We start from the raw sequence: 20,985 nt of genomic DNA on the forward strand, positions 1-20,985 counted from the left end.
AATACAATACCATTTGCAATTTTGTAGATTACGATATCAATTTCACTATCAAAAAATCCAAACCATATCTCAGAAGCAAGTCTTCTGTGCCTTTTTGGCACTACCATGGCTCACAATACCATTTCACACAGTCAATAGTTCATGGAATACTGTGTGTAGTATAGACACTACTAGAACGTCAAGGCTTTTGATAAAGTTCTGTGAGCTACATAAGCACTATTCAGTTCCAGGATACTAGATTATATGTATAGTGGTTCAGATGAAAGTCTGGTGTGCTAACATGGCACAACTTCAATTGGGAATATCATGTAGTTTATTTAAACACACAGCTAAGTTCACTATCAATTTGTTTCAACTCATGGCTGAGGATACTATGCAACATCAATGAAACAACTTATATTTAAAGGACTATGGTGAGTGTCCATGGAATATATCATGTAACTAACACTTAAAGCACAAAAATGAAAATTTCCTGTCCACATCATGAGGTTACCTGAAATTTACATATCATTTCTGGTTGAAAATTCACTTAAAGCTACATAGAACTGGAAAATGCCCACGTAGGAAATATACAAAATTATATACTTTCCACAGACGATATTATGTATCAATTTTTTGGGAAACACAATGAAACACCATTCAACAGCAGTCCATGTTTTGTGGTCATGGTATCATCCCATTTCTGTTTCAGTATTAACAGGGACCTATGCTTGAGACAGACAGTAGTTTTGTAGTCCTGCTGTAGGTAATCTCCAACCAAAGGTGCAGTATGACACAGAATATTGCAGGGAATCCATTACTTGTTCTCAGACAGCTGGCACTGACCCAAAAGGCTCACCTTGTACCCTTATGGTGATCAGACGACATCAACCAGAACCTAGACAATGAGTGTGCCTGCCCTCACATTCCCATGCAGTCCAGCACTGGACCACTGTCACATTCAAATACCACACAGATCTGGATACTGCAGGAGTCAACCAGACAGCTAATTGGATACCCACGATGAGGTATCTCTCAAAATCTTTCAGGTGCTGAGTGAGCTGTATCACATGAGTACATGGCATCTCTGCATTCTTCACAGTGATCATTCAGCATCTGATATTATTCATGCACTTTATACACCCTATGAGGCCTGGTAACAATGCTGACTATGACCAACACTAATGTGCTCTGGTGGTTTTTCTGTCTGTCACAGAGAATGGCAACACTAATCATTTACAAATCCAATTATGGTGTGTACTTGTACAAAGTTACATTGACATCCATTCGTATCTTATGGGTACTATACTTTTTTTGTCAGGCAGTGTACATTCACTTCTTCATAGTATTTCTTATTAAAAGTAAAAATAAAATTGTACTTTTTTTATTTACACAACCACAATAGAAAAAAGAAAAAAATACTAATAGGTTTTGCCTCATTATCCAGAATCCTAGGGAGGTCCTATAATCTAGTGAGAAGGTCTTCAAAAAGTTCCTATTTAACATGAACCGTGCTATATAGAATCCCTATAAATACAAAAGCAAATGCCTTATTATCCACTCCTAAAATGTATCTGATCATCTAGATTTAAATACCTGAAGAGTCTTATTAATTGTTTGGCAAACACCAATTTCTATTGTAAAGTGTTTTATTCCTTTGTCATCTCAATAGAAGTTATGAGATAAATATCGATAAGCTGTGTAGGTAGGTATCAAGTCATTAATAGTACATAAATAGCAGCTATTTAATATAATTGATGGAGGAGCAGTTATGCTTCAAGATAGTGACATTCCTGTTAAGCTTAGCGTAAGCAAGCACAAATAATTATAGCAGTTAAATGGTATTCAGTTATTAATGGTATTTCTAACAATGGTAACTTGTTCAACATCTCTGAAGTGTCTCTTTTATGATGAGATCTTTGGAACATGGTAAAAGAATTAAGTAATTAATAAAGGGCTAATAAATGGCACAGAAGTATTGGTCATCACAAGGGTGGAGGCTGAAGATAGCTCTCAGCAGTGGTGACAATCTATGAATTACAGCTTTGCTGGTTTAAGAAGTTGGAGTTAGGTGTATGAGAAAAATAAGTAGTCAAAGAAATTAGATGTACTATTGTATGCAAATAGGAAGAATATTATTTTAACATAATAATAATTGTGATAAAAATTTATTTAATTGTTCTTTTTTACATTTAAGGGCAAGTGATTACCCTGTCCATGGGGATCCAGATATAAAACAGATGTCAGATACTGTTTACATGACAGTCACAGATGCTGAAGGAAATGCATGTAGTTTTATTAATAGCAATTACATGAGCTTTGGAACTGGAATTGTTCCTGAAGGATGTGGATTTGCTCTACAGGTAAAAGTTTTCTATGAGTAAACATCAACTGAAATGAAAAAAATTAACTTTATAATAACAGTATAAGCTACATCAACCTAGAGACCAAGAGTTGGATCACTGGTGTGAAAGAATGTGTGATGAAAGCAGAAGAATGGAAAAGAGTGGAAAGAGAAATGTGGTGGGAGGACAGGCAAAGATGCAGTCTTATGTTCCAAAACAGACCCAGCCATGAGCTGGAAGCTGTAGAATACTATGAAGCATATAAGCTATGTCAAACTGCAAGAACTTCTTAATCATTACTTGATATTAATTAATCATTTTCTATCAAGTGAAAACATCTATTCAGGTAGCTCAATATTGCACATCAAGGACTATAAATGATGATCAAAGACGGTTATAATTACCGAAGCTGTAATAATTACTTGAAAATAGAACACACACACACACACACACACACACACACACACACAAACACACACACACACTACATATAACATGAAAAATGTATTGCAATAATGCAATAAATTAATTCTGTTTGATCTTGCTTTAGGAGCAGCAGTAGTTTTTGCACATTCTTGCTTCAAGTCTGCTGCACTTCACATGATCTAAAAATTCTGTGACTGAATAGCAGCTAGAAGCAGTAATCTAATAAGAATGCTCTTAGTGATTTATAAAACATCAAAAATGAGGGAATAACTTGAACATTTGTACAGCACTATTTGTAGTTTAGGTTTAAAGGGCAGCTGTCCTTACTGGCGGGACACAGAAATTGTCTTTTGTTTGGTATAACTTTCATACATATTCAAGTTTTTATTTGTCTCTTTTAAATTCATTCCTACATATTTACATGTTTGTAGAATAAAAATGAAGAAGATTGAGAAGTGCGAAGACTTTTGAAAAAAGGCCCAATAGGAATTTGCCTGTGCTGCATGGCACTTTGGTCTTGTAACTCTTTTCTGGGTTAAAGAGATGACAGTTAGCAGTTGTGCAACCCTGAAACACAATTCAATACTGTAGAATGTTGTGGAATTGGGCAAAGTATGGAGTTTTAACAGTGTGGACGATTGCTTTGTGTGCATGTAAATGTAGGCTGTAGCATACTTTCTTAGTGTCATATTTGTTTTTATTATGTGTGTCTGCCATTTTTACATAAATTCTGTAGCTATTTTATTCCTTACTTCTTAATTCCTTCCAAGCAATTCTACAATGGCATGCTGAAAGGTAATGCCTCCAATTGTTTTTTTAATGCTTAAAGATTTTTAAAACAAATTTTATTAACATTCTATCTCTTCATGCTTCATGTCTATATATTTATTTCTCATCATGGTCACACTGGCTATGAACAAATTTCTCCCATTGAATGACCAGTTTCTTGATACCATCACTGTAAAACGTCTGACTTAATTGACAAAGTCACAACCTCAACTCTGCTTGTACCACTTCATCACCATCAAAGTTAAGCCTATGAATGTGTTCTTTAAGTTTTGAGAACAAGTGAAAATTGCTTGGCGCCAAATTGGAACTGTATAGAGGATGATTGATGACAGGGAACTCAAGGAAAGGATTGTTGCAGATGTTGTAGCACTCATGTGTGGTCTGGCATTGGCAGGCTGAAGGAGAGGGTGATCTGTATGAATGATCTCTTCAGATCTGAAACTTGATTACAGCATCCTGTTTCTCACACACCAATATAGTTACATTGCACACCACCATGTAACACACTACAGTTTGGACCCCTCTAGCAGCATAAGGCTGTAAATATGTAGTCATGAAGAATAAAGATGTAGAATGTTAATAGCATTTGTTTTATGTAAAAAGCTTTTAAGAGTTTTCACATAAAATATTCAGAGGAATTACTTTTCATCACACCCTCATAATCTAATTCCTTTCAGTTGATATTTGACCCAGAACATTCATTGCCACTTTGCATTTATATTCTCTTTTCTGTTTTCTTATAGTGCCCTAGTATTCTTTACCTGTCTGCTAGATTTAAATTACATACTTCACACAGTATCTGCTATTCCTTGCATAATTTTTCTTCTCTTTCTTTCTTCATCTTTTCTGAATTGTGTAAGTGCCTGCAATATATCCTACATTGATGTAACTCCCCCCTCCTCCCCCCTGGATCTTCAACCTTTGTTATTCCCTGTCCATCAAACACCTATCCCCTTCCCTGCTCCCACTCCAGCAGTACACAGCCTTCTATTCCTCCTCTATGCCTCTCCTTTTCTGTTGGAGAGAAGGATACATGATTGCTATCCTCCTTCATCATTGTTACACGAACTTGCCACTATTTTGCAGGACAAATGGTAGAAGATTCCCTTGGAAACCATGCAGGACCTATATTTATCCATTCTAAGATGACTGGAAGTGGTTTTGAATGCCATTGGGTTTCCTATGCTGTAATAGGCATCATAATTTGCTGTGTTTTTGGTGTTTCCATATTTTTTTCCATCCCCCTGTATGTAGAGAACTGAAAATGTAGTACCTATTTCATTACAATGTTGTGTTTACTGGGATACTTCATATTTTTGGATTTTTATTAGAAATTCACAACTTTATTTGTATTTCTTGTAAGTGTGACTTTTTCAGTACTTAATTATATGTGTCTGACTTACTTATTTATGTTTTGTGTTCAAGGTGTCAACTATGACCATATGAAGGCTGCAGGATTCCTCAAATACAAAACATTTGTAAATCTGTTAGACAAGATAAAGCATGTTCCATAATCTTTTCAGAAGTAAATTATTTGTATTTAATGGAATAGCTTCTCTGTTGCTTACAGGCTGAAATTTAACAATTATTACAATAATGCAGTATTATTTGGTGTTAACAGTACTGTATTACAACAAATGGCATATTACATGAAAATGCACTCTCTATTTTTGTGACTGTTGTACAATAAATGAAGCACTTGTTACAAAAAAAAAAAAAAATGTTGTTTGCAATGCAAGTTTTGAATGCACTGTTTATGCAATGTTAACCATAAATTATCCATCATTATATCAAAGCACAGAGTTATAAAAATCCCCATTACTGCAAACAACAAATGTTGAGTTATTCCAAATGTGTACTACATAAGATGGGCAACAGTAAGCACATTTTTGACATATGTTTATATTTTTTACAGAGCAACCATGTAGGCCTATAGCTGATAAGTGAACAACTTTATATTCTTAATGGAAAATCCAGATTGGAATGTAACAATATTAGGAGAAGGAAAGTTGCTACTCACAATATAGCAAAGGTGCTGAGTCACAGATAGGCACAACAAAAGAACACTCACAATTATAGTTCTCGGCTGATAAGGTCTTTGTCAACAATAGGCACACCTATCCACACACACATACACACTCCACATGTTGTGTGTGAGTTGCGTTGGTATGAGAGAGAGAGAGAGAGAGAGAGAGAGAGAGAGAGAGAGAGTGTATGTGTGTGTGTGTGTGTGTGTGTGTGTGTGTGTGTGTGTGTGTGTGTGTGTCTGCGCGTGCACGCACACGCATGCGTGCATGCACGCGTATGTGTGTCTATTGCTGATGAAGGCCTTAGCGGCCGATAGCTATAATTGTGAGAATCTTTTTGTTGCATCTATCTGCGACTCAGCATCTCCGCTATATGGTGAGTAGCAAGTTTCCTTCTCATAGTATTGATATTCTTACTGATAATTTTCTTCTTTACTTTCCAAGTAAAACAAATAAACAGTGTAATGACAGGATTATTTTCTCCTCATTTTTCCTAGCATCTGAACCTTCTAACTGAATAAACAAAAATTGCTAAGTGAACTCACAAACAAAAACTACATAATTTAAATGTGTCTGTTCCAGAATCGTGGGGCCCTATTTACTTTAGATCCAACAAAAAACAATGTTCTTGCTCCAAAGAAGCGCCCACAACACACAATTATACCAAGCATGGTAACAAATGCTGAGACTGGAGAGCTTTTGGCTACGTATGGCATAATGGGTGGATTCATGCAACCTCAGGCCCAAGTCCAGGTAGATCTCTTGTTGAAGAATAAATTTGTGCAATATGTGAATCACAGTGTATCTTGGACTGAATGTGTGAGATAAACAAACATATGCAATAGTCATAAACAAAAAACAAATGTGATCACTGAGGAGTTGGTGTGATATAATATGTAGTAAATAAGTCATTGATGCAGTGGATGGTTTAATTCCACAGGACCATAGCTTTGTCCTGAAAGATCTAATTTATGAATTTATTTATATATCTTATGGGTAAACATAGATTCTGAACTACATAATAACTGATTGACTGACTTTTTATCTGACCAGTTTTATCATACAGCACAAATTATACAAGTGATACTCAACAGATCACAATGAGGATACAGTCATATTTAGTGTAAACAAGAATTAAGTGAAAATAAATAGGTGCATATTCTTATGGCCTACGTTTTTCAGGTATTGGTTAAGAACGTGTCAAAATACGGATACACTAATATACAGTATCAGCAAAATAAACAGGCAAATTATTATTAAGTACAATACCTGTTTTTACAATCTAATTTTATCTGTAATTGCTCAAATAACAATCATTTTTTTACATATACCTATATTCTTTTACAGCATGGAAACAGTACAGTATTAGACATGGCTTTAGCTTCATTTTAAACACTGGCTGGATAAGTAGCACTTTTTATTTCTTTTGGTATCCTATTGTGTAATATGATACCAGTATTAATTATGCTCCTCTGATTGCATGTTACCCTGCTATATGTTTGGTGTATATCTCATTGTCTCGTGGTACAATATTTGTGTACATTCTTGGTCTGCAATAATTTGCCTGCTTTCAAGAGGAAGTCCCTTCTGAACAAGGTAGTTTCATAAATGAATAAGCATGGGGCATTCAGAACACCAAGCTCAGTAATGTAAAATTTGCATGACTCTATTTTTTTGAGGTCACAAATTATCCTTAGAGCTCATATTTGCACTCTAAAAGCATCTATACTATGCACGGAATGTCTCCATAAAAATGATTCCACATCAGTATACATTCACTTTCTCAAAATCTCACAAAATATGGAAGAAGTTATATGTGAAAAAATAAAGGTAATATAATTTACTATAGCTTATTCCTGGAAAGTTGCCAGAACAAAGAATAGACTGGAGAAATATTTTCTAACTGCCATACATTGTCAGTTGTATCTTTTTGACTCACTATACACCCATTATTTATCTCTTTATTCTTCACCCTTTGGACTCTGAGGGGCATCTGTACACTTACATTGAAATATATGTTGGTAACTTCCCTTGCAAATTATGACAGAAATTAAGATGGGAGAGAAGATTTCTTTTTGATCCTGCTAACTCAACTATTATTTTGTACTGTGAAGATAAACTCTACATATTAGCAGTCAAATCGCAATCAAAATGTTATTGCTAATTAAAATTGCATCATTTATAGTGACAAATACATTTCAAAACATAGAAAATTTGGTTAATACTGAATTGTAATTAAAACAGATAACAATTTCTGGGGGATAATTAAAACCAGCAAACAAGAAAAAACTGTGAACAATAAGAAACAATTAATCTATATTTTATTTTATGGCACTACACATTACGTGGCAGAGATTAAACTACATTTTGCACAGTACTTTTGCACAGGAGCATGCATAGATGAATATCAGCTCGTTAACTGTGTCGTCTGCATTTGCTGTGCTGCTGTCCAAGGCTGCCACACAGATCTCTGTTGTGTTGGCAGAAGAGCCAACACCGTGTTACTAGTGGAGGCCGAAATGTATGCGTTTTAGCTCATGCAGGCTGGCGTGAGGAGGGAAGAACTATACTGACGTGAGGTCTGGAACATGACAAGGAATCAGAATTCAGAAAGCGGACGTAATTAGTTTGATACTTAACTTTAATCCATTAATGATGAACATCGCTCTTGATGGTACATGATTCACAATATTGTTTATCAGAATGCAGTCTTGAAGTAATTAGTTGCAGTAACTGAATATGGCGCCTTGCTAGGTCGTAGCAAATGATGTAGCTGAAGGCTATGCTAAACTGTCGTCTCGGCAAATGAGAGCGTATGTAGACAGTGAACCATCACTAGCAAAGTTGGCTGTACAACTGGGTGAGTGCTAGGGAGTCTCTCTAGACTAGACCTGCCGTGTGGTGGCGCTCAGTCTGCAATCACTGACAGTGGCGACACGCGGGTCCGATGTATACTAACGGACCACGGCCGATTTAAAAGCTACCACCTAGCAAGTGTGGTGTCTGGCGGTGACACCACAATCCCCCCTTGTGGAGCAGAGCTCAGTAGGTTCGAGCACAAAACTGATACACCTGCAGCCAGCTCATGTTTGTGCTTCAGGTGCTTGGGATGATGTCAGTGCAAGCATGGTGTCAGCGGTGCATAATGTCAGTGTGAGCACAAAGGTGGCAGAGTGTGATGTCATGAGCAGATGGTGGCTTGTGTGGAGGTGTGTTCCCACATGTCCCGCTAGAAAGGTAGTGCCCGGCGGCGCTGTGCAGGAACTATCTGTGGCAATGAGCGGCTGCAGATCTAGTGTGAAGATGTCAGCTCAGAGAACACTGATGCATGAACAAACTCTGGTTAACTGGTATGAAGGATAAGAAATGAAGCATTGGTGTAGGTGCAATGTTTGTAACACTGAGTTCATATACAAAAAACAAGGTCTCATTAACTGTGGGAAAAAACTTAACAAAATGTTCAAGGAGACACAGTGTTCAGAAAACACAGGCACAAACCCAGCATGGAAGCATGATGCAGCACTCAATCTGATCCTGGTGCTCGTGGCAGCAGTGATTTGGAGAGTTTAATGCACGCAAACACTCTGTTGTCGGGTCTCGAACACAACTTCTGGATCTGTGGCAGACATACCCACTGGTGGTGGAGGTGGTGTCTGGAGCTCAATGAGGCATCCCAACATGGGAATAAGTGCAGGAATTGATCCGGCCTTGACACCCAATGTGGCAACGGTACAGAGATGTGATGGTGATTCCAGGAGCTGTGACACGCAAACAGTCGGTGAGATGGGTAGCAGTATCTATAGCTTGAGTGGAGATTTGTTATCAACTGATGAGAAAGTCAGTACTTGTTAAATGATGATTTTCAACTCAGATTACTTTTTGAAGCAGTGTATTCTCAATGTTCCACATGTGGAATAATTCCTCTTCTTTCCACATGATGCATGTGCTCTTCCACCTGTGTTAACATTTGCTAGTGCCCTTGTTGAGCAACTGTAATGCAAGTTAGAAACATGGAAAGATGATCTATCCACTGATACATGTCTGTTTTCTGTATGTCTTGCAGTTCTTGTGCAATCATCTTTTGAAACCCCAGAGGTACTTACAAAAAACCATATTCCTTCTCAGTGGTGCAATTTGTTAACAATGCTGAGATCCCTCATCTGCCAAGATCGCCCTAAATGACCCATATTCCATGCATGGTATTTGTGTGATTATGTTATTATCCACTAGAAGGTAACCAACGGACTGGGCTGTGTTAGCAGCATAAAAGTCTACTCTACCACTATAGAAGTTGCAGTGTTCTAAGTATAAGTACAAATCACATAGTTTGTGAACCAACTGATGTTTATAAGAATTTTATGACATATTCTGCATTTTACTGGATGCTCAAATATATTTCTCAAATTACAGGATGAGTAATCTTAACTCTGAAACTTAACTACAAAGAATGTTAATTTATTTTATATTAGATTTTTTTTTCTTTTTTTCAACTCCCAAAAGTTTAGTTTCGTCCATTTTATGTAGTACATAATGATATAAAATTTAAAAAGTAGGTTAAGAGCATGATTATTGTTGGCTGATTTTTTATTTGCAGGCATTTTTTTGGAAGTTTCCTTTAATTTTTTTCCAATTGTTTGTTTCATGCTTTGTTATTGTTTTGTTAGCTTTAATTTATATATTTTTTGTTGATAATGGGAAGGCCTATTAGAGCTGCAGCTAAAAAAACTGTTTACAGCAAAAGCAACAGATGAAAAAGGTATGGCTTGAAAAAACTAAGGAAAGAAAAGCAATCAAGCCTAATGCAGAAAGTAACTCCATGCATGAACAAAGGTTCTCTGAAATGTGCAAGTATGAAAATTTTAGGGTGAATGGAAGCAAAATCAAACTTAATTCCATGCACAAGATAATGTTACTGTATGTGCTGTAGACACAATATAAGAAAATAAATCAAACAAATCTACTCAGCATGCAGTAGTAGGAGAAAAAACATATAAAAAAATAAAGGAAATGTGGAAATTTTCGGAGCCAGTGGCTCCTTCCTCTGGCAGAAGGTTTGAAGGGAAAGGAAGAGGGTTGAAGGTAAAGGACTGGTGAGGTTTAAGAAATGGGGTGAGCTACAGAAAAGTCACCCTAGACCCTGGGTGAATGGCAACTTATCCCTGGTCATGGGAGACTTACCAGACTGCTGTCTCCTCTGATACAGGGTTCTGGGTGACTTTCTGTAACTCTCCCCATTTCCTGAACATCACTTGTCCTTTACATTAGACCCTCTTCCTTTCTCTTCAACCCTTCTGCTAGCAGAAGGAGCTAATAGCTCAAAAAGCTTGCACATTTCCTTTGTTTTTTTTATATGCATTTTATCTTGCTGCCACTTGGTGAGTAGGTTTTTTATCTATCCAATTATCTTATAGACAGAGTATAAGGAAATTTGATGGGATTTATATGTTTTATAAACAGGTAGCAGATCAGTAGCTACTGTACTGGCACTTAACCACTAGGATAATGAATATCTGATGATGGTCACATTAGTGAAACTAGTCAAAATACATCAGACAGTTTATGACCTGTTGCTGTGTCTTTTGCATTAATTACAAGAGTCACTATGTCCCTTGCATTTACTACAAAGATTACAAAGTTGTCTTTTGTTAGTACTAGCCTGTTACCTTTCCACAGTGGCATGGGGCCATCCTAAATGCAGTCTTTATCAAATGCTCCAGAATCATTAAAACTGGTCAATTTATTTGTAGTTCTGCATGACTAAACAGAATGTGCACACAGTGAATTGATAACCTGCTCTTTTTTGCAAGCTGAAAAATTGGAACAGGCACCCTTCAACAAGTTTCAAAACAAAACTTTTCCTCAACACCACCTCACTGTCCACTTGTGTCTGAATACCTAAGTAATGAAGACACCTTCCCATTTGTACTCCTAATACTCATCTCCTTTTCATTTTGGTTCCCTTCTGAAATTGGAAATGGACGAATGGCCGCCAATGTAGTACCTGCTATTTGTGTTATCTGCAATACATTCATACCAGAGACAGTGAGGAGAGTACTGGAACAAGTCTACATGCCATTCATGGAAAACAGCTTAAATCTTAATCTCATGTACGGTCATATTATGAAAGATAGTCAGCATTTTTCTATGTCTGTCAGAATATAGCAAGGGAATAACTGAAATGAAACATGTCCATATTCATGCATGCAACATTACACTGGGCCACTGTGGAACCAGTCATAACAAAGGAGGACAGACTGGGCCACTGTGGAACCAATCATAACAAAGGAGGACAGGCTATATATAGCAAAAAGGGAAGTTAAGTCCCAGGCCCTTCAGGATAGTGAATATTGTGCTGAACAGTTGACTGAATGCTATGTAATGGTAGTGCACCAGGAAACATGTGAAGTTGTGGTATTGGCAGTTTACAGGACACCAGAAGGATGCATTTTAAGCTTCAAAAAGCATCTGGAGGCACTTTTAATAAGATTATGCTGACTTAATCAGCGCATCATTGTTTAGGGAGAATTTAATGTCTATTTTCTGTCAGATAGCACTGAACGACAGCATTTATAGTTGTCTATGGCCAGCTTTGGATTATTTGGCGCAATGAAATTACTTATTACTGCTAAAGGACACAGTGTTAAAGCCATTAACAATTTGCTTTTAGACCTAAGAAACTTCAGCAATTTACCGTTGGTACCTTGTAAAATATTTTATGAGTTATGAATAAAAAAAACACATGACACTGGTGTAATATTCTACAATATTGTAAATGAAGTACTGGCAGAGAAAAACCAGAAGGCCTTTGGTAGCATGCCTCTATACACAAAAAAGTGTAATTAATATAAGTGTGTGTAATAGTTTGGAAGTAGAATATGTAACCAGTATCACATGGTTTTTTTTTTCATTCATACTGCAGTGATTTAGCTATAAAACCAGCAGTCAATGGTTTATGTTACGGTACCATAATGGTCACTGTCAAAGATTAAATAGTTAGGTGCAGGTACATATCATGGAAGAAATGTATTGCGTCTTAAAATAACAAACAATGACTTGATAATGGCATTTAAAAAGGAATTATGGGGCAAACAATGGGGAGACATTTTTTAAGGCAGACAGTGTGGACTGAAAATTACCATAATGGTCACTGTCAATGATTAAATAGTTGGGTACAGGTACATATCATGGGAGAAATGTATTGTATCTTAGAATAACAAACAATGACTTGATCATGTCATTTGAAAAGGAATTATGCGGCAAACAATGGGGAGACATTTTTAAAGCAGACAGTGTAGACTGAAAATTCACCTCTTTCTAGAATGTTATGTCTCATATCCTCTAAAATAAACAAGTGTAAAGTCAGACAGATCGAAGAATAAGGAATGATAATCTTGGGATTAATTTTATAAATTCCGAAAGAATGTTATCTATGCCACACACATAATTTGATTGCAAATCTTCCAAAGCTCTGCAAAACCATGACTTTAATACTGGACACCTATGCCTTCCACACTGACTCACATTTCATCTATGACATCATCAAACAGGTTCTCCCGCTAACAGAGACCTTCAATGTACTCTTTCCATCTACCCCCCCCCCCCTCTGTATTTAACATAAGGAATCCTCATATGCTCTTAATGTTGGCACCTTCAATTTTTTTTTTTTTTTGGTTTTGACCTTTGTTTTCTGTATCAGTCCTTCTGATAACTATATCTTTTTCAACTTCCTCACCATTTTGCTGCAGCCATTTTGCCTTGGCTTTACTGCGCTTCCTATTTATTTCATTCCAGTGGGACTTATAGAGTGGTATTCCTGTCTTTGCTTGAATATCTTTGCACTTCCTTTATTCATCAATCAATTGAAGTGTTTCTTCTGTTACACAAGGTTTCTTCACAGTTACCTTCCTTGTATCTCTATTATTATTTGTCTGTCCAACTTTAAAAATTGCCATTTATAGAGATGTCCAATACTCTTCAAATGAACTAACTAGTGTCAAAATTAGCTACCAGATGTTATTCATCTATTGGATTAAATCCTTAACCACATGAAGACAAAACAAAGTTCTCACTTAAATACAACTTGCATATAAATGACCACTGTTGCCACTGGGTGTTAACATCAGACTGAAATTGCATCTGAGTGAGCAGCAATCTTTGCTGGAGTGGGTAGTGGTTGTACAGAAGAGGTGTGGGTTGGGGAGGAGGAGGGATAACAAGGAAGGTGTAGGAGAGGATTCTAGTGCTGCCTGTAGAAGCACATAGGGATGTGAAGGGGACAGGGTAGTGGGCTGCTAGGTACAGCATTATGAGGTTGTGTTGGGCATGGTAGTGATGGAGGGGCGAATGGCAATGGGGAGAGAAAAAAAAAGCAGAGAACAGGAAAGAACTATGCAGCTGTGCTGGTGGGATAGAAGACATGTGTAGGGCTGGAGTGAGAGCTGGGAAGGAGATAGGCAGGTGGACAAAGGGGTTACAGTGAACCCCCTACTTTATGTTTTCCTGTGGTCCAGACTTTAAAAGGCAAAACTGAGGATAATGTAGAATTGAGGTGAATGTTCAAACCCACAAAATATGAGCAAAAATATATGTAATTGGCATAAATTATTAAAATCATAATCCTCTCCAATACGATGTATAAAATCTATATAAGTGAAGGAAATTAAATGTACAATACAATGTTTATATAATAATTAGTGGTAATGAATTTCATCAGTTCTTAAAAACTCATCATAAAATTGAAATTGGTATCTAGGTGGAGGGTAATCGAGCTGTTTTCCAACATGCTGCAGCCACAAATTATATGTTACAACATACATTTTTTCAGAGATCATTCCTTTGTGCTCACCCAGAAAAAAGCAAAAATTGATTAACATTGTGAATCAAACCCAAAACTATGAAGTTTGGTGAAATGCATCCAAATCTAACAGGAGTGTGTGTGTGTGTGTGTGTGTGTGTGTGTGTGTGTGTGTGTGTGTGTGTGTGTGTGTTTTTCCTTCTGCACCCAATGGGAGTGCAGCATATTCTAGTGAAGTGAGCACAGTGACCTCTAGTGTATTGCTTGTAAGCTTTTCTTTGTTCATTGCACAGAGTAGTTAAAGTAGAGAATTCTGCAGTATTGCAAACATGTGCCATTTACACTTTGAACTCATCCCTTGTTGTAGTGTAAAAACAGCAGGTTTCATGAAAGCACATATATATATACACACACAAGTTTTCCATCACATCTGGTACTAATGTATACCGATGAATATGAAATAAAGTTAAGGTTGCTATGATTTCAGTGTTACTGTGTCCCAACAATCCATTACTTTTATAACAATCGGTCTACCATCACAGTGCATTAAACACCATTGAGGGCTCCAACACTCAACTGTTCACTGAACATATCCTGTTAATGAAAATGAAGTAGTCTGTGCTAGCTGCAGTTGGTAGAGGCATGATACACTACGGATTTTATCAACAGGCTCCAAGCAGAACTACTTTAAGTGAAATTAGTACATGGTAATGAAGGGTGTACGAGGAGTAACTATAAAAATTAAACCTATGTGGAAGCTGCAGTCACTTCATTCACTGTAGTTCATCATGTCAGCTGTACTTTGGATCAAGCCACAAAGTAGGCTTGCTGTTTATCATTCTATATGCTAGAAGCCACTGCATTAGCATGATGTCATCATACTATACACCCATTGGCTGCAGGTAGAAGACATAATCCAACATGTTACAAACATCTTAGATGTTGTAATCCAGCAGTTTTCACGGTATTTCAGTTTTCAGTTTATTTTACCATGTAGGCTTAAATTTTTGCTGGTTTTGAGGTGAACATAAAATGAAAGAATCCTCAAAACTGTGTGTCTTAAGATATAATTTGTAGCACAGTATAATTTGTTGGAAATGGCTCAATTACCTCTTACATCATAAGCAAAAGTGATAGTCTTTTCAATTACATACTTTACAGTATTACTAGTGACAAAACCTACTTTTTCCCTAATAGGTCCATTTTATGACACAAATATTTGAAATTTCTTTCTTGTTTGTTTATGGATTCGTGATTTACTCTCAGTTGACATTATGAGTGTTGGTAAAATTGCTACCTAGGAGGAGAAGAATTAAATTCTCACGCTAATTGATTCATTGCTCCTGTGCCTGTTTATACCTCATAATCCAATATTTTAGGAATTTCAAATGTTTTGAAGGCTAGGGTCTGTAAACTTATTATGTAGTAAGCTAAACAAAGTGAGTTAGTGTGGTGTGGTGGCTGCACTGGCTGTTGGGTTCTGTAACAAATCACCAGCCAATAAAAGCTAACTGGCCAGAAGTGGTGAACATTTCCTTGATTCTGACTGAGCATTTTCTTCAAGACTCAGTGTTTGAATTTAAAAGGTTGGCAATGAATATTGATGCTCAATACAGTACATCAGAAATACATGCAAAAAGACGAGCGTGAATTATAAGTGGCACAACAAAAGGTGGTCGGCTGGGCTACTTCATCATATGTTGGCTTTGTCTGGAACACTTTGTGTTAACCGTCATGTTTTTCCATTGTTGCTGCAACCTATCAGTGGTTGTACCATAACTTCACAGTGAAGCTAAATGTTGCAAGTTATGTTGGCAGTGCCAATTGTGGATTATGTCAGTATTTGTTCTTTCACGTCTCCTGCTTCCGAAATGGCCTAAAATATTTCTTTAACTCTGTCATAACCCATGGTGCAAACTGTCCAGCTTTAGTGCCACTTATAACTTCAATCTATCTCATCAAATGTCAATAGGAAGAATATGGGATGATGTCAAGCGAGACATTGCATAAGAACATAGAATCGATGTAAACCTCACTAAGAAGAAATTTAAAATCAGGGAATTTTTAGCATTTACATCATTTGTTTTTCATAGGGGTTATGAATTTATGGCTCCATGGAATCATGAAAAACATAAAATCAGGGAACGTAAAATCAAAATTCCACTGTTGTGAAGGTTGTGGCCAAGGTGGTTACATGAACAAATGGTATGTTGCAGGGAGAGTTCCCACCTGCGCAGTTCAGGAAATCTGGTGTTTGTGGGAAGAATCCAGATATCACAAGCTGTCAGGCAGTCATAGAAATCAAGCAAACTGTATTGGGCAGTATGCTCAGCTATTGGGTAGTTAGGCTGGCTCTTGGTCAGTTTGGTGGTGACCATTCATACAGACAAAGAGCTTGTTAGTTGTCATCCCCACATAGAAAATGGCAAATTGATTGCAACTAAGTTTGTATATCACCTGGCTGCTTTCACAGGTGGTCCTGCATTTGATGGGATATGAGATGCCTGTGACAGTACTGGTGGACATGGTAGAGAGGATGTATGAGACATATCTTGCATCTAGGTCTATTGGTCTATTGGAGGGATATAAATCATGGGGCAAAGGGTCGGGAGTGGGATGGACAAGGATATTGCATAGGTTGTGTGGGTGGCAGAATGCCACTGTGGGAGGGGCAGGGAAGATAGTTCTCATTTCAGGCCATGGTGAGAGGTAGTCAAAACCTTGGTGGAGAATTTGATTCATTTTCTCCAGTTCTGGGTAGTACTGATTCATGAGAGGTGTGCTTCTTTGTGGTTTGATGTTGAGTAAGCAGGGAATGGCAGGTGAGTGGGGATACAAGGCACTGCCCTTTTTTGAATGATATAAAACCTCTTTCTACATCTACATCTATACTCTGCATACCACCGTGAGGAACATGGCAGAGGATATGTCAAATTGCAACAGTTATTCAGGTTTCTTCTTGTTCTGTTCATGTATGGAGGCTGGGAAGAATGATTGTTTGAATGCCTCTGTGTGTGCTGTAATTATCTACTGACTGGTTTTATGCGGCCTGCCACGCTAACCTCTTCATCTCAGAGTAGCACTTGCAACCTATGTCCTCAATTATTTGCTTGACGTATTCCAATCTCTGTCTTCCTCCACAGTTTTTGCCCTCTACAGCTCCCTCTAGTACCATGGAAGTCATTCCCTCATGTCTTAGCAGATGTCCTATCATCCTGTCCCTTCTCCTTATCAGTGTTTTCCACATATTCCTTTCCTCTCCGATTCTGCGTAGAACCTCCTCATTCCTTTCCTTATCAGTCCACCTAATTTTCAACATTCGTCTATATCACCACATCTCAAATGCTTCGATTCTCTTCTGTTCCGGTTTTCCCACAATCCATGTTTCACTACAATGCTGTACTCCAGACGTACATCCTCAGAAATTTCTTCCTCAAATTAAGGCCGGTATTTGATATTAGTAGACTTCTCTTGGCCAGAAATGCCTTTTTTGCCATAGCGAGTCTGCTTTTGATGTCCTCCTTGCTCCGTCCGTCATTGGTTATTTTACTGCCTAGGTAGCAGAATTCCTTAACTTCATTGACTTCGTGACCTTCAATCCTGATGTTAAGTTTCTCGCTGTTCTCATTTCTACTACTTCTCATTACCTTCGTCTTTCTCCGATTTACTCTCAAACCATACTGTGTACTCATTAGACTGTTCATTCCGTTCAGCAGATCATTTAATTCTTCTTCACTTTCACTCAGGATAGCAATGTCATCAGCGAATCATATCATTGATATCCTTTCACCTTGTATTTTAATTCCACTCCTGAACCTTTCTTTTATTTCCATCATTACTTCCTCGATGTACAGATTGAAGAGTAGGGGTGAAAGGCTACAGCCTTGTCTTATACCCTTCTTAATACGAGCACTTTGTTCTTGATCGTCCACTCTTATTATTCCCTCTTGGTTGTTGTACATATTGTATATGACCCATCTCTCCCTATAGCTTACCCCTACTTTTTTCAGAATCTCGAACAGCTTGCACCATTTTATATTGTCGAACGCTTTTTCCAGGTCGACAAATCCTATGAAAATGTCTTGATTTTTCTTTAGCCTTGCTTCTGTTATTAGCCATAACATCAGAATTCCCTCTCTCATCCCTTTACTTTTCCTAAGGCCAAACTGATCGTCACCTAGTGCACTCTCAATTTTCTTTTCCATTCTTCTGTATATTATTCTTGTAAGCAGTTTCGATGCATGAGCTGTTAAGCTGATTGTGCGATAATTCTCGCACTTGTCAGCTCTTGCCATCTTCAGAATTGTGTGGATGATGCTTTTCCGAAAGTCAGATGGTATGTCGCCAGACTCAAACATTCTGCACGCCAACGACAATAGTCGTTTTGTTGCCACTTCCCCCAGTGATTTTAGAAATTCTGATGGAATGTTATCTATCCCTTCTGCCTTATTTGACCGTAAGTCCTCCAAAGCTCTTTTATATTCCAATTCTAATACTGGATCCCCTATCTCTTCTAAATCGACTCCTGTTTCTTCTTCTATCACATCAGACAAATCTTCACCCTCATAGAGGCTTTCAATGTATTCTTTCCACCTATCTGCTCTCTCCTCAGCATTTAACAGTGGAATTCCCATTGCACTCTTAATGTTACCACCATTGCTTTTAATGTCACCAAAGGTTGTTTTGACTTTCATGTACGCTGAGTCTGTCCTTCCGACAATCATATCTTTTTCGATGTCTTCACATTTTTCCTGCAGCCATTTCATCTTAGCTTCCCTGCACTTCCTATTTATTTCATTCCTCAGCGACTTGTATTTCTGTATCCCTGATTTTCCCAGAACATGTTTGTACTTCCTCCTTTCATCAATCAACTGAAGTATTTCTTCTGTTACCCATGGTTTCTTCGCAGCTACCTTCTTTGTACCTATGTTTTCCTTCCCAAATTCTGTGATGGCCCTTTTTAGAGATGTCCATTCCTCTTCAACTCTACTGCCTACTGCACTACTCCTTATTGCTGTATCTATAGTGTTAGAGAACTTCAAACGTATCTCGTCATTCCTTAGTACTTCCGTATCCCACTTCTTTGCGTATTGATTCTTCCTGACTAATATCTTGAACTTCAGCCTACTCTTCATCACTACTATATTGTGATCTGAGTCTATATCTGCTCCTGGGTACGCCTTACAGTCCAGTATCTGATTTCGGAATCTCTGTCTGACCATGATGTAATCTAATTGAAATCTTCCCGTATCTCCCGGCCTTTTCCAAGTATACCTCCTCCTCTTGTGATTCTTGAACAGGGTATTCGCTATTACTAGCTGAAACTTGTTACAGAACTCAATTAGTCTTTCTCCTCTTTCATTCCTTGTCCCAAGCCCATATTCTCCTGTAACCTTTTCTTCTACTCCCCCTACAACTGCATTCCAGTCGCCCATGACTATTAGATTTTCGTCCCCCTTTACATACTGCATTACCCTTTCAATATCCTCATACACTTTCTCTATCTGTTCATCTTCAGCTTGCGACGTCGGCATGTATACCTGAACTATTGTTGTCGGTGTTGGTCTGCTGTCGATTCTGATTAGAACAACCCGGTCACTGAACTGTTCACAGTAACACACCCTCTGCCCTACCTTCCTATTCATAACGAATCCTACACCTGTTATACCATTTTCTGCTGCTGTTGATATTACCCGATACTCATCTGACCAGAAATCCTTGTCTTCCTTCCACTTCACTTCACTGACCCCTACTATATCTAGATTGAGCCTTTGCATTTCCCTTTTCAGATTTTCTAGTTTCCCTACCACGTTCAAGCTTCTGACATTCCACGCCCCGACTCGTAGAACGTTATCCTTTCATTGATTATTCAATCTTTTTCTCATGGTAACCTCCCCCTTGGCAGTCCCCTCCCGGAGATCCGAATGGGGGACTATTCCGGAATCTTTTGCCAATGGAGAGATCATCATGACACTTCTTCAATTACAGGCCACATGTCCTGTGGATACACGTTACGTGTCTTTAATGTTGTGGTTTCCATTGCCTTCTGCATCCTCATGTCGTTGATCATTGCTGATTCTTCCGCCTTTAGGGGCAATTTCCCTCCCCTAGGACAAGAGAGTCCCCTGAACCTCTATCCGCTCCTCCGCCCTCTTTGACAAGGCCGTTGGCAGAATGAGGCTGACTTCTTATGCCGGAAGTCAGCACATAGGAGGTTGTAAAATGTTCTCAGGGTCATCATTTAATGATAGTTCCTGAAGCTTTGTTGATATACTCTCTAGGGACAGTTTATGCCTACCTTCAAGACTTTTCCATTTCATTCCCTTCAGTATTTTTGTGACACACGGATACAATCAACAAAATCAAAGTCCAGGACTTTCACTGTGAAACATGACGAATAATCATCTCAGTCAAAAGTCATTGGCAACATCAATATTTTCAAGCTAAGTATACAAGAAATCATGTCTTGTTTCCTGCTTCAAAAATCTTAAGATACCATACAGCAGTAATCTCAGGGTGAACCAGAATGCTGCTGACAATCTTTCACAGATTGTTCAGGGATACCTTCTGAGTATTTTAGCATGGGGGACCTACAGTCTCCAGTGGCTCATAAGAGAGTTATTAT

General features: G+C 37.9%; 1 protein-coding gene across 3 annotated transcripts in view; it reads left to right on the top strand.

The window, feature by feature from the left end:
* The window catches only part of LOC126251819 (glutathione hydrolase-like YwrD proenzyme), a 143,741-nt gene that overhangs the window by 111,560 nt on the left and 11,196 nt on the right, over window positions 1–20,985 (top strand). For all 3 annotated transcript variants that reach the window (XM_049952476.1, XM_049952477.1, XM_049952478.1), the window contains exons 8-9: window positions 2,177–2,342; window positions 6,149–6,319. In XM_049952476.1, the coding sequence (XP_049808433.1) occupies window positions 2,177–2,342; window positions 6,149–6,319 (337 nt within the window). The remainder of the gene's footprint in view (window positions 1–2,176; window positions 2,343–6,148; window positions 6,320–20,985) is intronic.

This window comes from Schistocerca nitens, chromosome 4 (assembly GCF_023898315.1).
Source record: "Schistocerca nitens isolate TAMUIC-IGC-003100 chromosome 4, iqSchNite1.1, whole genome shotgun sequence".
NCBI lineage: Eukaryota > Metazoa > Arthropoda > Insecta > Orthoptera > Acrididae > Schistocerca > Schistocerca nitens.